Source organism: Rhinopithecus bieti, unplaced genomic scaffold (genome assembly GCF_001698545.2).
Source record: "Rhinopithecus bieti isolate Rb0 unplaced genomic scaffold, ASM169854v2 scaffold_23748, whole genome shotgun sequence".
NCBI lineage: Eukaryota > Metazoa > Chordata > Mammalia > Primates > Cercopithecidae > Rhinopithecus > Rhinopithecus bieti.
In genome coordinates this window covers 430,682-445,234 of record NW_016811596.1, presented here as the reverse complement: position 1 = coordinate 445,234, position 14,553 = coordinate 430,682, and the positions used below count along the sequence as shown (strand labels likewise).

Below are 14,553 nucleotides of genomic sequence, written 5' to 3'. Positions count from 1 at the left end.
CTCCCTCTCTCTCTCTCTTTCCTTTTCTTTCTGTCTTTCTTGTCTTTTTTGTCTTTGACAGAGTCTTGGTCTGTTGCCCAAGCTGGAGTGCGGTGGCAGGATCTTGGTTGAAGACAACCTCCGCCTCCTGGGTTCAAGCAATTCTCCCTGCCTCAGCCTCCCAAGTAGCTGGGATTACAGGCGCCCATCACCACACCCAGCTAGTTTTTGTATTCTTAGTAGAGATAGGGATTTGCCCTGTTGGCCAGGCTAATCTCAACTCCTGACCTCAGGTGATCCACCTGCCACCGCCTCCCAAAGTGCTGGGATTATAGGCATGAGCCACCGCACCCCTCCCTTATTTTCAATTTTATCTTAAAAGTTCTTTCATAATCATTATTGTTTTAGAACCAAAACATTGCCACTGGGTTTATTTACAGCATGAACGGGACCTCTTGCATTGTGTACCGTGTGTCTATTGGAAGGTTGGAGGGTGCCTTGTATGTGATTAATACTTGGAGTTAAATATCAGTACATTTCACTTCTAGCTGTGGAGAATAGATGCAAACTTACTGTTTCGATGTTTGTTTTTCCCAGGCCCTATTACCCACAAGGCGCTGGTTTAATACTATCCTGGATGACTCCCACCTTCTGGTTCACTGTTATCTTTCCAATCTTGTTCGTAGAGAAGAGGATGGCCATCTTTTTTCCCAGGTGAATATTTATATATCTGAATATATTTATTGTTTTACTTTCTAAACTGATCTTTTCTTTGCCACACAACTGGGAGTATCAGGGCATAACACAAACTCCTAGTTATTTTAAAGTCATGTCTTAATATGTAAAATGAATGTATTCTTATATAGATTGCCTCTAGTGATTCTATAACTTTTTGTTAATTATATGTGATTTTTATTATTGGACTAAATTATGATTTGGGGAATACAGTCACACATGTTCACAAGTTTTGATTTTATGTGAAATATAGTAGCTGATGGGCATTAATTTTAAATGAACTATGCCCCAATACTATGACTCTTTCTATAAGATGACGGTGACAGACAGTTGATCGTGTAGAAGTGTACATGCTCCCTTGAATAAGGAAGCTGCAAATGCACTTAACTTTGTTGTCTTGGTAGGAAGACATAGTATTTTATATTTCCTGTTATGTCATGCAGAAGAAAGCATTTCTTTTGGTTTTGTTTTGTTTGTGGAGACGGAGTTTGCTCTGTCACCCAGGCTGGAGTGCCGTGGTGGTGGCATAATTTCGACTCACTGCAGCCTCCGCCTCCTGGGTTCAAGTGATTCTCCTGCCTCAGCCTCCCCAGTTTAATACCATCCTGATATCAGCCGGAATTATAGGTATGTACCACCACGCCTGGCTAATGTTTTGTGTTTTTAGCAGACACAGAGCCTCACCATGTTACCCAGGTGGTCTCACACTCCTGAACTAAGGCAGTTTGCCCACCTCGGCCTCCCAAAGTGCTAGGATTACAGGCGTGAACCACTGCACCCAGCAGAAGAAATCATTTTTAACAAACTCCTAATGCTATCTTTCAATGAGATCATACTTAGAGATACAATTTTGGTATGCGTTTACATATCCCCTTTGTTCTTTTGTATCTGTGAGCATTCCTCCTATTCTTTTTTTAAATTTCTATCTAGTGATTTGCCACATATATTAAAATATATTAAAATCCTAATATCTGATCTGCCATAGATTAGATCTAAAAATAAAGATTTGGGTTGAGTGCAGCCAATAGGCTCTGTTGACGCTGCTGCTACAGGGGAGACATCAGAGCCTTGTTAGCAAGAGAAACTAAGCCAAAGGACTTTGATGGCCATGGAGAAAAAATAATAACTTAGCTTTCCCTGTCTTACTGTTTTTCCCTAAAAGAAGCAGCACAGCCAGGCACTGTGGCTCACACCTATAATCCTAGCACTTTGGGAGGCCGAGGCGGGCAGATCATGAGGTCAGGAGATTGACACCATCCTGGCTAACATGGTGAAGCCCAGTCTCTACTAAAAATACAAAAAATTAACTGAGCGTGGTGGCGGGCACCTGTAGTCCCAGCTACTCAAGAGGCTGAGGCAGGAGAATGGCGTGAACCTGGGAGGCAGAGCTTGCAGTGAGCCGAGGTCACACCACTGCACTCCATCCTGGGCGACAAAGCTTGACTCTGACTCAAAAAAAAAAAAAAGCAGCATATAAAAAAGTATCTCCAATTATGAATTGCCAAACCTGTAGTAAGAGACCTCAGGAGTTCCCTCTGGTGCTATAGCTTTGTAAGTTTTCAGTGATGTAGATAGATAAGATGGATTTTGTTTGTTTTATTAAAATGCTGGGCTTCTTTAGATTACCTCCTTAATGTCTCTTAAGTATTAGGATTGCAGTATAAGTTTTTCTTTGCAGAAGTAGATCATGTATATGAAATAGACTTAACAATTTATTCACATACTCCATTTTCACGTAACTAAAACATTTTTAGTTGAATATGTTCTAAAATCTTTTTTGTAATGTTTACATTCTTCAGTTTTTCAGCACCTCTGAGAAACTGTGTGAACCTGTTTATTATTTTAAATAGTATTGTGCTTTCTTGCCCTTATGTTCATATGATTTATACATTTAAATGTGTTTCTTCAGCTTTTGGACATGCTTAAATTCTATACTGGTTTTGAAATTAATGACCAAACTGGAAATGCTCTGACAGAGAATGAGATGACCACAATTCACTATGATAGAATTACATCTCTGCAGGTAATGAAAATACATTATAGACTTTGTGTGTGCTCCATAAGGTTTTGTCATACTACAATTTAGGTTTTTTATAGGTACAGATTGAAAACGATGTTAATTTAATAGTGTTTTTATATTCAGTATTTTCATGTTTCTTTTCCGATAAATTCTTGAAAATAAGACTTTCTTTTATAACCTGTCTAAATTCTGTGAATCAGTATACTGGTATTTGCTACTCGGAAATATTAGTTACTGGGCCAGTTTGGCACATTTAAATATTAGCTCTGCTGTCAGTTTTATTTTATTAAAGAGTATTTCAACATATGGCAGAGGGGTTATAAGCATTTTGCACTTTTTTTTTTTTTTTTTTGAGATGGAGTCTCGCTCTGCCGCCCAGGCTGGAGTGCAGTGGCCGGGTCTCAGCTCACTGCAAGCTCCGCCTCCTGGGTTCATGCCATTCTCCTGCCTCAGCCTCCTGAGTAGCTGGGACTACAGGCGCCCGCCACGTCGCCCGGCTAGTTTTTTGTATTTTTTAGTAGAGACGGGGTTTCACCGTGTTAGCCAGGATGGTCTCAATCTCCAGACCTCGTGATCCGCCCGTCTCGGCCTCCCAAAGTGCTGGGATTACAGGCTTGAGCCACCGCGCCCGGCACATTTTGCACATTTTTAAGATGAACACATATGATGGGAGTGAAGTTCACCAGTGTAGTTCAGATATGCCCAAAAAAGTATCTTCATTTGTTTTCTATTGCTGATCTTATCTTGTTCTTGAGCTTCAGTTTCTCTGATGGTAGAAGGAAGTTTTATTTGTCAGTTTAAAATAATCCAGCTATTTCTGTTTAAAGTAATCCAACTTATTTCTGTTTTAAAGAGTCTTTTGTTGGGGGTAAAGATTCAGTTCAAACTCTTTTGTAATCAAGTTAGCTATCTCTTAAGAGATCTCTCTTCTTCAAAGCTGGAGGCATCATGCTACCTGACTTCAAACTATATACTACAAGGCTACAGTAACCAAAACAGCTTGGTACTGGTACCAAAACAGACATATAGACCAGTGGAGCAGAACAGAGACCTCAGAAATAACACCACATATCTACAACCATCTGATCTTTGACAAACGTGACAAAAACAAGCAATGGGGAAAGGATCTCCTATTCAGTAAATGGTACTGGGAAAACTGGCTAGCCACATGCAGAAAAGTGAAACTGGACCCCTTCCTTGCAGCTTGTACAAAAATTAACTCAAGGTGAATTAAAGACTTAAAAGTAAAACCCAAAACCATAAAAACCCTACAAGAAAACCTAGGCGATACCATTCAGGACATAGGCATGGGCAAAGACTTTATGACAAAAACACCAAAAGCAATTGCAGCAAAAGCCAAAATTGGCAAATGGGATCTAGTTAAACTAAAGAGCTTCTGCACAGCTGAAGAAACTATCATCAGAGTAAACAGGCAACCTACAGAATGGGAGAAAATTTTTGCAATCTATCCATCTGACACAGGTCTAATATCCAGAATTTATAAGGAACTTAAACATATTTACAAGAAAAAGACAACCCCATCAAAAGTGGGCAACGTGTATGAGATGACCACAATTCACTTCTCAAAAGAAGACATTTATGTGGCCAACGAACGTATGAAGAAAAACTCAATATCACTGATCATCAGAGAAATGCAAATCAAAACCACAATGAGATATCATACCATCTCACACCAGTCAGAATGGCAATTATTAAAAACTCTGGAAATAATAGATGCTGGCAAGCATTGTGTGTAGTAATAGATGCTGGCAAGGCTGCAGAGAAATAGGAATGCTTTTACACTGTTGGTGGCAATGTAAATTAGTTCAACCATTGTGGAAGACAGTATGGCAATCCCTCAAGGATCTAGAACGAGAAATACCATATGACCCAGCAATCCCATTACTGGATATATACCCAAAAGAATATAAATCATTCTACTATAAAGGCATATGCACACTTATGTTTATTGCAGCACTATTTATAACAGCAAAGACATGGACCCGACCCAAATCCCCATCAATGATAGACTGGATAAAGAAAACGTGGCACATATACACCATGGAATACTATGCAGCCATCAAAAGGAATGAGATCATGTCCCTTGTGGGGACATGGATGAAACTGGAAGTCATCATCCTCAGCAAAGTAACACAGGAATGAAAAACCAAACACCGTATGTTCTCACTCATAAGCAGGAGTTGAACACTGAGAACACATGGACACAGAGAGGGGAACAACACCCACCAGGACCTGTTGGGGATGGGAGTTGAGGGGAGGGAACTTAGAGGACAGGCCAATAGGTGCAGCAAACCACCATGGCACATGTATACCTATGTAACAAACCTGCACATTTCCACATGTATCCCTTTTTTATTTTTTATTTTTTTAGAAGAAAAATAAATAAATAATGGTGTAAAAGCGAAGAAAAGTCTCTGTTATTTTCTTTCCTACTAGGTGTGTGGAGATACCAAAATAGCCTTATTGTTTTGGAAGAGGGATTAACTCAGATGTCATTTCCTGCTTTTTTCACAGCGTTAGTGTTTTTGTCCTGTCTCTGCCCTTGAAATAACCACAGCTGGTGTGGCATGTGGTCTATTGTATTGATACAGGCAAGGCATCATTATTGCTTCCAAGGAACTTGGCTATTTCCCCTGTTGAGGAGGCCCCAACATTGCCTGATGGTGCTAGCATTCTCCTGAGGACTGACTTGTTTATTTCCTTGCTTATACAATTCTTTTCTCATGCTTGGGTTGCAGAGTCATTTTGCCATTGTGTGTAGTAATCTCATAATCCCGTGGCAAGCTCGCTCCTGGCAACCTTGGCAACCTTCTGTGTCATCCACCATGGAACACATGAAAACTTCCGGATCTTTTCTGTGCCACATGGGCATCAAGGAAGACTAGGGATATTATTTCAATCACTCTGTCGTCAAATCCCAAGGAAGACTAGGGATATTATCTCAGTCACTCTGTTGCAATGCTACTATTTCTGTTTTCTGACAGCTTACCCTATGTTGGTTGAGACTGCTACCCTGTGAGGTCTTTTCCCAGAGTTCCAAACAAAAGCAAGGCACAAGCATAAAGTTTTTGGTCTTTCCTTCAAGTTCTCTCTGCAGCCAGAGCTTCCCTTGGGACTTTCTTTTAGTTTTGTTAGACCAGTTCTTGATAATCAAGTGTGTATTTGTTTTTTTCTCCTCTTCTATCAATAAAGCTTGCCTTTGTGGCTATTTTCATATATATTGAAAATGCTTTTAGATGTCAAAAGCTGAACGCCGACTCTGTTTTTTACATTTCTGCTATGAAAGTTGCAGTTTTTCTGTTTTTATTACATGCTTCTGTCTAATTAAGGTAGAGGTCACATAAGAAAGAGAAATGCATTAATATTTTTATAAAATATTTTCATTCTTAAATAGATGTTTATATTAATATGTAGACATTAATTATTAATATTTTTTGCTGTTATTTTCTAGAGAGCTGCCTTTGCACATTTTCCTGAACTCTATGATTTTGCCCTCTCAAACGTGGCAGAAGTAGATACTCGGGAGTCCTTGGTCAAGTTTTTTGGACCTCTTAGGTAAGACAACATGGAAAAACTGTATATTCTTTTTTTGTATCATGCTGCCTCAATTTTACTTTTCTTTATTGCTTTTAATCATTTTGTAGTACTTTAGGTAATATTACTTGTTATTTCACTCTTCATTGACGTCTACAACTAGTGCTTCTCTCCAGCAATTTGGTGTCTTTGTCACTTATCCATGTTTGGTAAAGTTTCTATTTTTTGTGACGTATACACTTTTCTTAGATCTTAAATTTTTCTTAGAGTAGAATATAAAGCTGGTCATTTTCTTTTCTTTTTTTTTTTTTTTTTTTTTTTTTTTGAGACAGAGTCTCGCTCTGTCGCCCGGGCTGGAGTGCAGTGGCCAGATCTTAGCTCACTGCAAGCTCCGCCTCACCGGGTTTACGCCATTCTCCTGCCTCAGCCTCCGGAGTAGCTGGGACTACAGGCGCCCGCCACCTCGCCCGGCTAGATTTTTTTGTATTTTTTTTAGTAGAGACGGGGTTTCACCGTGTTAGCCAGGATGGTCTCGGTCTCCTGACCTCGTGATCCACCCGTCTCGGCCTCCCAAAGTGCTGGGATTACAGGCTTGAGCCACTGCGCCCGGCCTAAAGCTGGTCATTTTCATCAATCAGATGACATATGACAAAAACCAATAAAGATTCATTATGTGTGATATTAGAGGTGTGACTTAGGAAAATTTTTGCATGTTTAAAATTTACAAAATTAGTAATATCCTCTGGCACTTAGCTATCTGCTAATATATCCTTTTGAAAATAGTGATAATAATGGCATATATTTATTTACTATGTGAAAGACATTCTGTTAAGTGTGTAAACAACTCTGAAAACTCCTACTAGAAGTAGGTACCATTTTACATATAAGGTATCTGAGGCATAGAATAGTTAGGTAATTTGCCTAGGTTACACAGCAAGTAAGTGGCAGAGATACAATTTAAACCCAGAGAGTGTGATTTCCAAGCCCTAACTTTTAACTACTGTACTGTATCATCTCCCAGCTCTTAGGAGGCATTATGTTTAGTTCTTTGACTATTTGAAATGTAATCAACTGAGGTTGGTTTGGTTGTTCATTCTCATATGAGGATTTAATATAATTAGTAACACATAGATTCATTTCATTCTTTTATTTTATTTTATTTTATTTTATTTTTGAAACGGTAGTCTCGCTGCTTGTCACCCAGGCATGGCAGTGCTGTTGGCCCGCGATCTCAGCTCACTGCCCCAACTCGCCCCCGGGTTCACGCGCATCTCTCAGCCTCAGCCTCCCCGGGCTACTGGCGACGTACAGCACCGCCACATCGCCCGGCTAGTATTTTTGTAGTTTTAGCAGCAGACGGGTTCACGTGCTTAGCCAGGATGCGTTGATCTTCCTGACTCGCTGATCCGCCCATCTCGTCCTCCCAAAGTTGCTGGGATTCAGCTTGAGCCACCTTGCGCCCGCCCATTTTCATTTCTTTTAAGAAACACATAGAGTTCCATTAAACAGGACACATATATTTTTTAAAAGTTATCTCCTATTGGGCGAATCTTTTTTTTTTGGGGGGGGGACGCGCGTCTTGCTCTGCCGCCTAGACTGGAGTACAGTGTGTGTCTCGGCTCACGCCACCTCCACCTCCCGGCTTCAGCGATTCTCTGCCTCAGCCTCCCGAAATAGCTGGACTACAGGCACGTCCCCATGGCCCAGCTAATTTTTTCATTTTTAGTAGAGATGAGGTTTCAGCCATGTTGCGCCAGCGCCTGCGTCTCGAACTTCTGCACCTCAGTCATCCTGCGTTGCCTCCCAAAGAGCTGGGATTACAGCATGAGCCACCGCGCCTGCCCCCTGTTGCGTGAATCTTTAATTTGAAGTTTTGGCTTTTACGAAACAGTTCTGCAAATGAGCTTCCTTTTCATACTGATTGCTAGAGCAGAATGCTGACTCAAATGCGGGGTTGTTGTTACATATTGCTAAATTTCCTTCAGAAAGACTATTCAGGTTTACATTTAAACTAGCCTAGTGTTATGTGCGGTTTGTTTGGTCTTCCCTACTACATGGCTGGTAAATTAGACTTTAATTTTGCTATTTTTGTCTTCGTTTTACTTTGCATTTCCTGCTCCTATTTGGGAAATTAAGCCATTTTTCTGTTTTTCTTGGCCATCTACATTTCTCTCTGCCTAGCCTTCTTATTTCTTTTGCCTATTTGCCATTTCATGCTTGTTCTCTTACTGATTTTAAGACTTTTAATATTTTGATCTTAATCCTTTGTCTAGTTTGTTTGCATTTATTTTCTCTCCAGCTTTAACTTTGCTTCTAACATCTTTGTGTATTATGGTATTACCGGGTTTTTAATGACAACTGCTCAATCCTTTTAAATAAACTCATATTAGGTGCTTCATGTTGGAAGTCCTTCTCACCTAAGGCTATAAAAATGTTTTCCTTTATTTTTATACTTTTATTGCCTTTTTTTTTTCTTTTTTTTTTTTTTACATTTTAGCCTAGCTGCATAATTCATCTGGCGAATTTATTTTTGCCCGTAGAACTCCTGTTCACTCTAAAAATTTTTGCGCGGCCACCGGTGCTCCAGCCTGTATCCAGCACTTTGAGAGCGAGACGGGCAGATCACAAGTCAGGAGATCGAGACTATCCTGGCTACACGGTGAAACCCGTCCTACTTAAAAAAATACAAAAATAGCCAGGGACGGTGGGGCGCCTATAGTCCCAGCTCTCGGGAAGCTGAGTGCAGTGAGAAGAGTGTGACCCAAAAGGCCAGAGCTTGCAGTGAGTGAAGATCCAGCACGCAACTCAGTTTTGGTGCGACGAGCGAGATCAGTCTCAAGGGAAAAAGGACAAAAAAATTATTGAGCGATCCCGAAGAACATTTATGTGTATTATATTCATTATATTCACTATAGTAGAAATAAAACTGGAACGATCTTAAATATTTATTAATTCATTTAAAATATCAGTTGAAGCTGGGTGTGGTGGCTCATGCCTGTAATCCCAGCACTTTGGGAGGCTGAGGTGGGCGGATCACCTGAGGTCAGGAGTTTGAGACCAGCCTGGCAAACATGGTGAAAGCCCATCTTACTAAAAATACAAAAATTAGCCAGGCGTGGTGGTGCATGCCTTTAATTCCAGCTACTTGGGAGGCTGGGGCAAGAGAATGGCTTGAACCTGGGAGGCGGAGGTTGCAGTGAGCCAAGATTGTGCCACTGCACTCCAGCCTGGGCAACAGAGTGAGACTCTGTCTCAAAAAAAAAAAGTATATTGATTGAAATCTATTGTATGTTAGCCATATGTATTGCTAATGAAAAATGTATTCTCCAAAATGAAAAAAAAGCCACCATTAAAAGAGTGTCATTGTTTTACATTTTTGTGACTGATTTAATTGAAGACATTTTCTGATGTGCTTCTGCATTCAGTTTGTTGTGAGATATTGTTTTGGTTGAAGTAAATTAAGACAATTCGGCCTTACACAGAGGGAAGTGTATTTTGATAAGCTTTATCAAATAATTGGGAATGTTCTTTGATATGCTATGAAAACTTGACAAGTGGTAGTTCCTTTAAAAATTAGTTTCAGAGTAGAATCTGAAACCGTGTCAAGGAAGTCTGTACAATTAAAATGAATTAATTTGAAAAATTAGAGGCTAGATCTTGCTTATGGAAAAGAGGACTCAACGTGTGAATCCTTCCCAAATTAATCTATGGATATATTTTAATTCCAATCATAATTCTAGCAGGATATTTTATAGAACTTGACAAACTTATTTTAAAAATAACATGGAAAGGCAAAGGAACTATAATAACCCAAACCATTTTGTAACAGAACAAAGTTGGAAGATTTCTACTAATTTCAAGACTTGCTGTGAAGCTATAGTAATCAAGACATTATGGTGTTGATAAATGGATAGATGTATAGATCAGTGGAATAGAATTGAGTCCAGAAATAGACCATACCTATATGGTTAGTTGAGTTTTGACTAATGTGTCAAGGCAACTCAGTAGAGAAAGGATTTCATCAGTGGTGCCGAAACAATGAGATATCCGTGTGCAAAGTATGAACCTTGACCCATACCTTGCATCATATACATAAATTAACTGAAAATGGATTATAGACCTTAATATCAAACCTAAAACTTCTAGGAAATATGCGAGAAAATTTTTGTGATCGTGGTTTGTGCAAAGATTTCTATAGACACCAAAGCACAATCCATAATGGAACAAAAAATGATGAATTGGACTTGATCAAAACTAGGAGACTTCTGCTCTTTGAAAGACATTGATAAGAGAATAAAAAAACAAGCTACAACCTAGAAGAAAATATTGGCTAAATAGATATTTGATGAAGGAATGGTATCCAGAAATCTCAGAACTCAATACAGTAGTCCCCCACTTTCTGCAGGGAATGTGTTCCAATAACCCCAGTGGATGCCTGAAACTGTAGATTGTACTGAACCCTATACTGTGTTTTTACATGTACACGTAAAAACCTATGATAAAGCTATGAATTAGGCACAGTAAGAGATTAACAACAATAATAGGAGAACAGTTATAACAATATACTAAAATAAAAGTTATGCGAGTGTCATCTCTCTCTCAAGAGATCTTATTCTACTGTACTTAACTATTTCCAGACTGTGGTCAACCATGAGTAACTGAAATTACGGAAAGTGAAACCACAGATAAGTGGGGACTCCTATAATAATAAAACAATTTACAAGTGACAAAAGATTTGAACAGACACTTGACCAAAATAGATAGATGTCAGTAAGCCCATGGAAAGATGCTTAACATGTTTAGTCATTGGGGAAATACAAATTTAAACCATAAGAAGATACTGCATACCTATTAGAATTTTTTTTTGTTTTTTTAAATGGATAAGGCCAGGCACAATGGTTCATGTCTGTGATTCCAGCACTTTGGGAGGCTGAGGCGGAAGGATCACTTATCTACTAAAAATCAAAACAATTAGCCAGGCGTGGTGGCACAATACTTGTAATCCCAGCTACTCAGGAGGCTGAGATAAGTGGATTGCTTGAGCCCAGGAGGTTGAGGCTGCAGTGAACTATGATCATGCCACTGTACTTCAGCCTGGACGACAGAGCAAGACCCTGTCTCAACCAAACCAAACCAAACAAAAAAAAAAAAAAAAAAACCAACTCCAAAACGGGTAATATTGACTCTTGGCAAGGATGTGGAGCAATTGGAATTCTCGTAATTGCTGGTGGGAATTCAAAGTGGGATAGCTACTTTGGAAAAATTTGAGTTTCTTGTAAAGATAAACATGAGCTTAACATTATGATCCAGTGTTTTCCACTAACAGATATATTCAAGAAAAGTGAAAACTTATGTTCACACAAAAATATGTACAAAAATGAATATAGTTGCTTTATTCAAAATCGTCAAAAACTGGACTACACAAATATCCCTCAACTGTTGAATGAATAAACATACTGTGTTGCAGCCATGTCATGAAATACTGCTCAGCAGCATGAAGGAACCAACTACAGATAAATATGCAGTGTGGGTGAATCTCAAATGCATTATGCTAAGTAAAAGCAGCCATTCAAAAGGCTACCTAAGACCAGGCATTGTGGCTCACACTTGTAATCCCAGCATTTTGGGAGGCCGAGGCAGGTGGATCACTTGAGCTTAGCACTTTGAGACCATCCTGGGCAACATGGTGAAACCTCGTCTCTACCAAAAATACCAAAATTTAGCCAGATGTGGTGGTGCACACCTGTGGTTCCACCTATTAGGGAGGCTGAGGTGGGAGGATTGCTTAAGTCCTGGAGGTGGAGGTGACAGTGAGCTGAGATCGTGCCACTGCACTCCAGTCTGGGTGACAGTGAGACTCATCTCAAAAAACAAACAAGAAAAAAGACTACCTAATGTGTGATTCCATTTATTTAACCTGGAAAAGACAGAATTACAAATAGAAAACTGATTATCGTTGCTGGACTGGGATGGAGAGTAGGATTTGCTGTAAATTAGCACAGGGATTTTGGGGAGGTGAAGAAACCAATTAAATAGTGGAAAGCTATGAAGCTCACGGTGGCAAATACCGGTTTTCCAAAATTCTAATTTTTCACGTTCACGTGGAAGTTCAGATTTTATCGTTGACAGCAAATACTGATAGTTGTTTTCCTTGAAGTTATAGACTTATTCAAAATTTGAAATTAAAAAAAAATGCCATTTGTCCAAGGCTGTATAAACAGTTTGTCTTTTTTTTTTTTTTTTTTGAGACAGAGTCTTGCTCTGTGGTCCAGGCTGGGGTGCAGTGGCGCGATCCTAGCTCACTGCAAGCTCCGCCTCCCGGGTTCGCGCCATTCTCCTGCCTCAGCTGGGACTACAGGCGCCCGCCACCACGCCCGGCTAATTTTTTGTATTTTTGGTAGAGACGGGATTTCACCATGTTAGCCAGGATGGTCTCGATCTCCTGACCCCATGATGCGCCCACCTTGGCCTCCCAAAGCTCTGGGATTACAGGCGTGAGCCACGGCGCCTGACCAGTATTAATACTTAAAAGTGTTCTTGGTCTGGGGTACAATAAAAGGTTTGCAGAAAATATTTTGAGAACCCTGCACCAAAGCCTTAATTTTCATTGCTGATTTTTGATATTTGCTGCCCATGTCATAGTATTATATTTGTTTTTTAAAGCTATTTGTAAAAATAACATGTTTCAAAAGTGAAGTTACTATGAATATTGTTATCTATTCTGCAGTTCAAACACTCTCCACCAGGTGGCATCATACCTCTGCTTGTTGCCAACTCTTCCTAAAAATGAAGACACAACTTTTGATAAAGAATTTCTCCTAGAATTGCTGGTAAATATTAATGCCCTCTAAATTTTGCATGTGGTTTTCCCTGCCTTTTTACATCATTCTTAAAGATGTAAATTCATATAGATTTTTTTGTGGGCCAAAGATTAGGTGGATAATTCCCATTTTCTTTTCGGAAATGTATTATCATTTGATTTTTATGAGATTTGTTTTCTCATCCTTTGCATTTCTTTTCTCAAGTATTTTATCTCTTCAAACTACTTTCTGGATGAATCATTCTATTAGCAAGTATTTATGTGCAAATCACTTCATTGTCTTTCAGTTCCTAAAAATACCTGTGCTATTTTCTGACAATGTAAAACCTCTCATGAGTCAGGTTTTTGGGATTAATAATAAATCTTTACAATAGAAAGAAATGAGGATTTTTTTCAGAAATTCTTCTTTTTTTTTTTTTTTTCTGATACCAAGTCTCTCTCTGTCGCCCAGACTGGATGGAGTGCAGTGGCATGATCTCAGCTCACTGCTACCTCTGCCTCCCGGGTTCAAGTAATTCTTGTGCCTCAGCCTCCCAAGTAGCTGGTATTACAGATGTGTGCCACCACTCCCAGCTAATTTTTGTATTTTTAGTACAAGATGGAGTTTTGCCACACTGGCCAAGCTGGTCTTGAACTCCTGGCCTCAGGTGATTGACTTGCCTCGGCCTCCCAAAGTGTCGGGTTTACAGGCATGAATCACCGTGCCCAGCCTTTTTTCAGGAATTCTTCTAATGGGAAATAAGTTTGAGGATAACGTGGATCCTGTGCCTATTAAGCTCTTGTGGCTAGAATTTTATTCCTAAAATTTAAATTGTTCCAACAAAAGAAAATAATTTTTTTTTTTTTTGAGACGGAGTCTCGCTCTGTCGCCCGGGCTGGAGCAGTGGCCGGATCTCAGCTCACTGCAAGCTCCGCCTCCCGGGTTTACGCCATTCTCCTGCCTCAGCCTCCCGAGTAGCTGGGACTACAGGCGCCTGCCACCACGCCCGGCTAGTTTTTTGTATTTTTTAGTAGAGACGGGGTTTCACTGTGTTAGCCAGGATGGTCTCGATCTCCTGACCTCGTGATCCGCCCGTCTCGGCCTCCCAAAAGTGCTGGGATTACAGGCTTGAGCCACCGCGCCCGGCCGAAAATAATTTTTAAAATGTATAGTGTGACAACATTATGTTTTTTTTCCTCCCTTTCCTAAAGGATTTCCTCAGGCTTCAGATTCTTCTAATATTCAATTTATGATTAAAAAGTTGAAACATACATATTGTTTAGATATCATGATTTTTTTCTGTAATTATACTATCTTCACTGAAGAGAATGATACATTTTAAGAATATGTCATTTTAGCATTACTGGATAAACACTTCTTTTTCTTTTTTTTTTTTTGAGATGGAGTCTCACTCTGTCCCCCAGGCTGGAGTGCAATGGCGTGATCTTGGTTCACTGCAACCTC

At 39.7% G+C, this 14,553-nt stretch overlaps 1 protein-coding gene across 3 annotated transcripts in view; it reads left to right on the top strand.

Moving 5' to 3' along the window:
- The window catches only part of AQR (aquarius intron-binding spliceosomal factor), a 124,608-nt gene that overhangs the window by 35,459 nt on the left and 74,596 nt on the right, over positions 1-14,553 (top strand). For all 3 annotated transcript variants that reach the window (XM_017894282.1, XM_017894283.1, XM_017894284.1), the window contains 4 exons: positions 577-693; positions 2,624-2,737; positions 6,207-6,310; positions 13,017-13,119. In XM_017894282.1, coding sequence (XP_017749771.1) covers positions 577-693; positions 2,624-2,737; positions 6,207-6,310; positions 13,017-13,119 — 438 coding nt within the window. The remainder of the gene's footprint in view (positions 1-576; positions 694-2,623; positions 2,738-6,206; positions 6,311-13,016; positions 13,120-14,553) is intronic.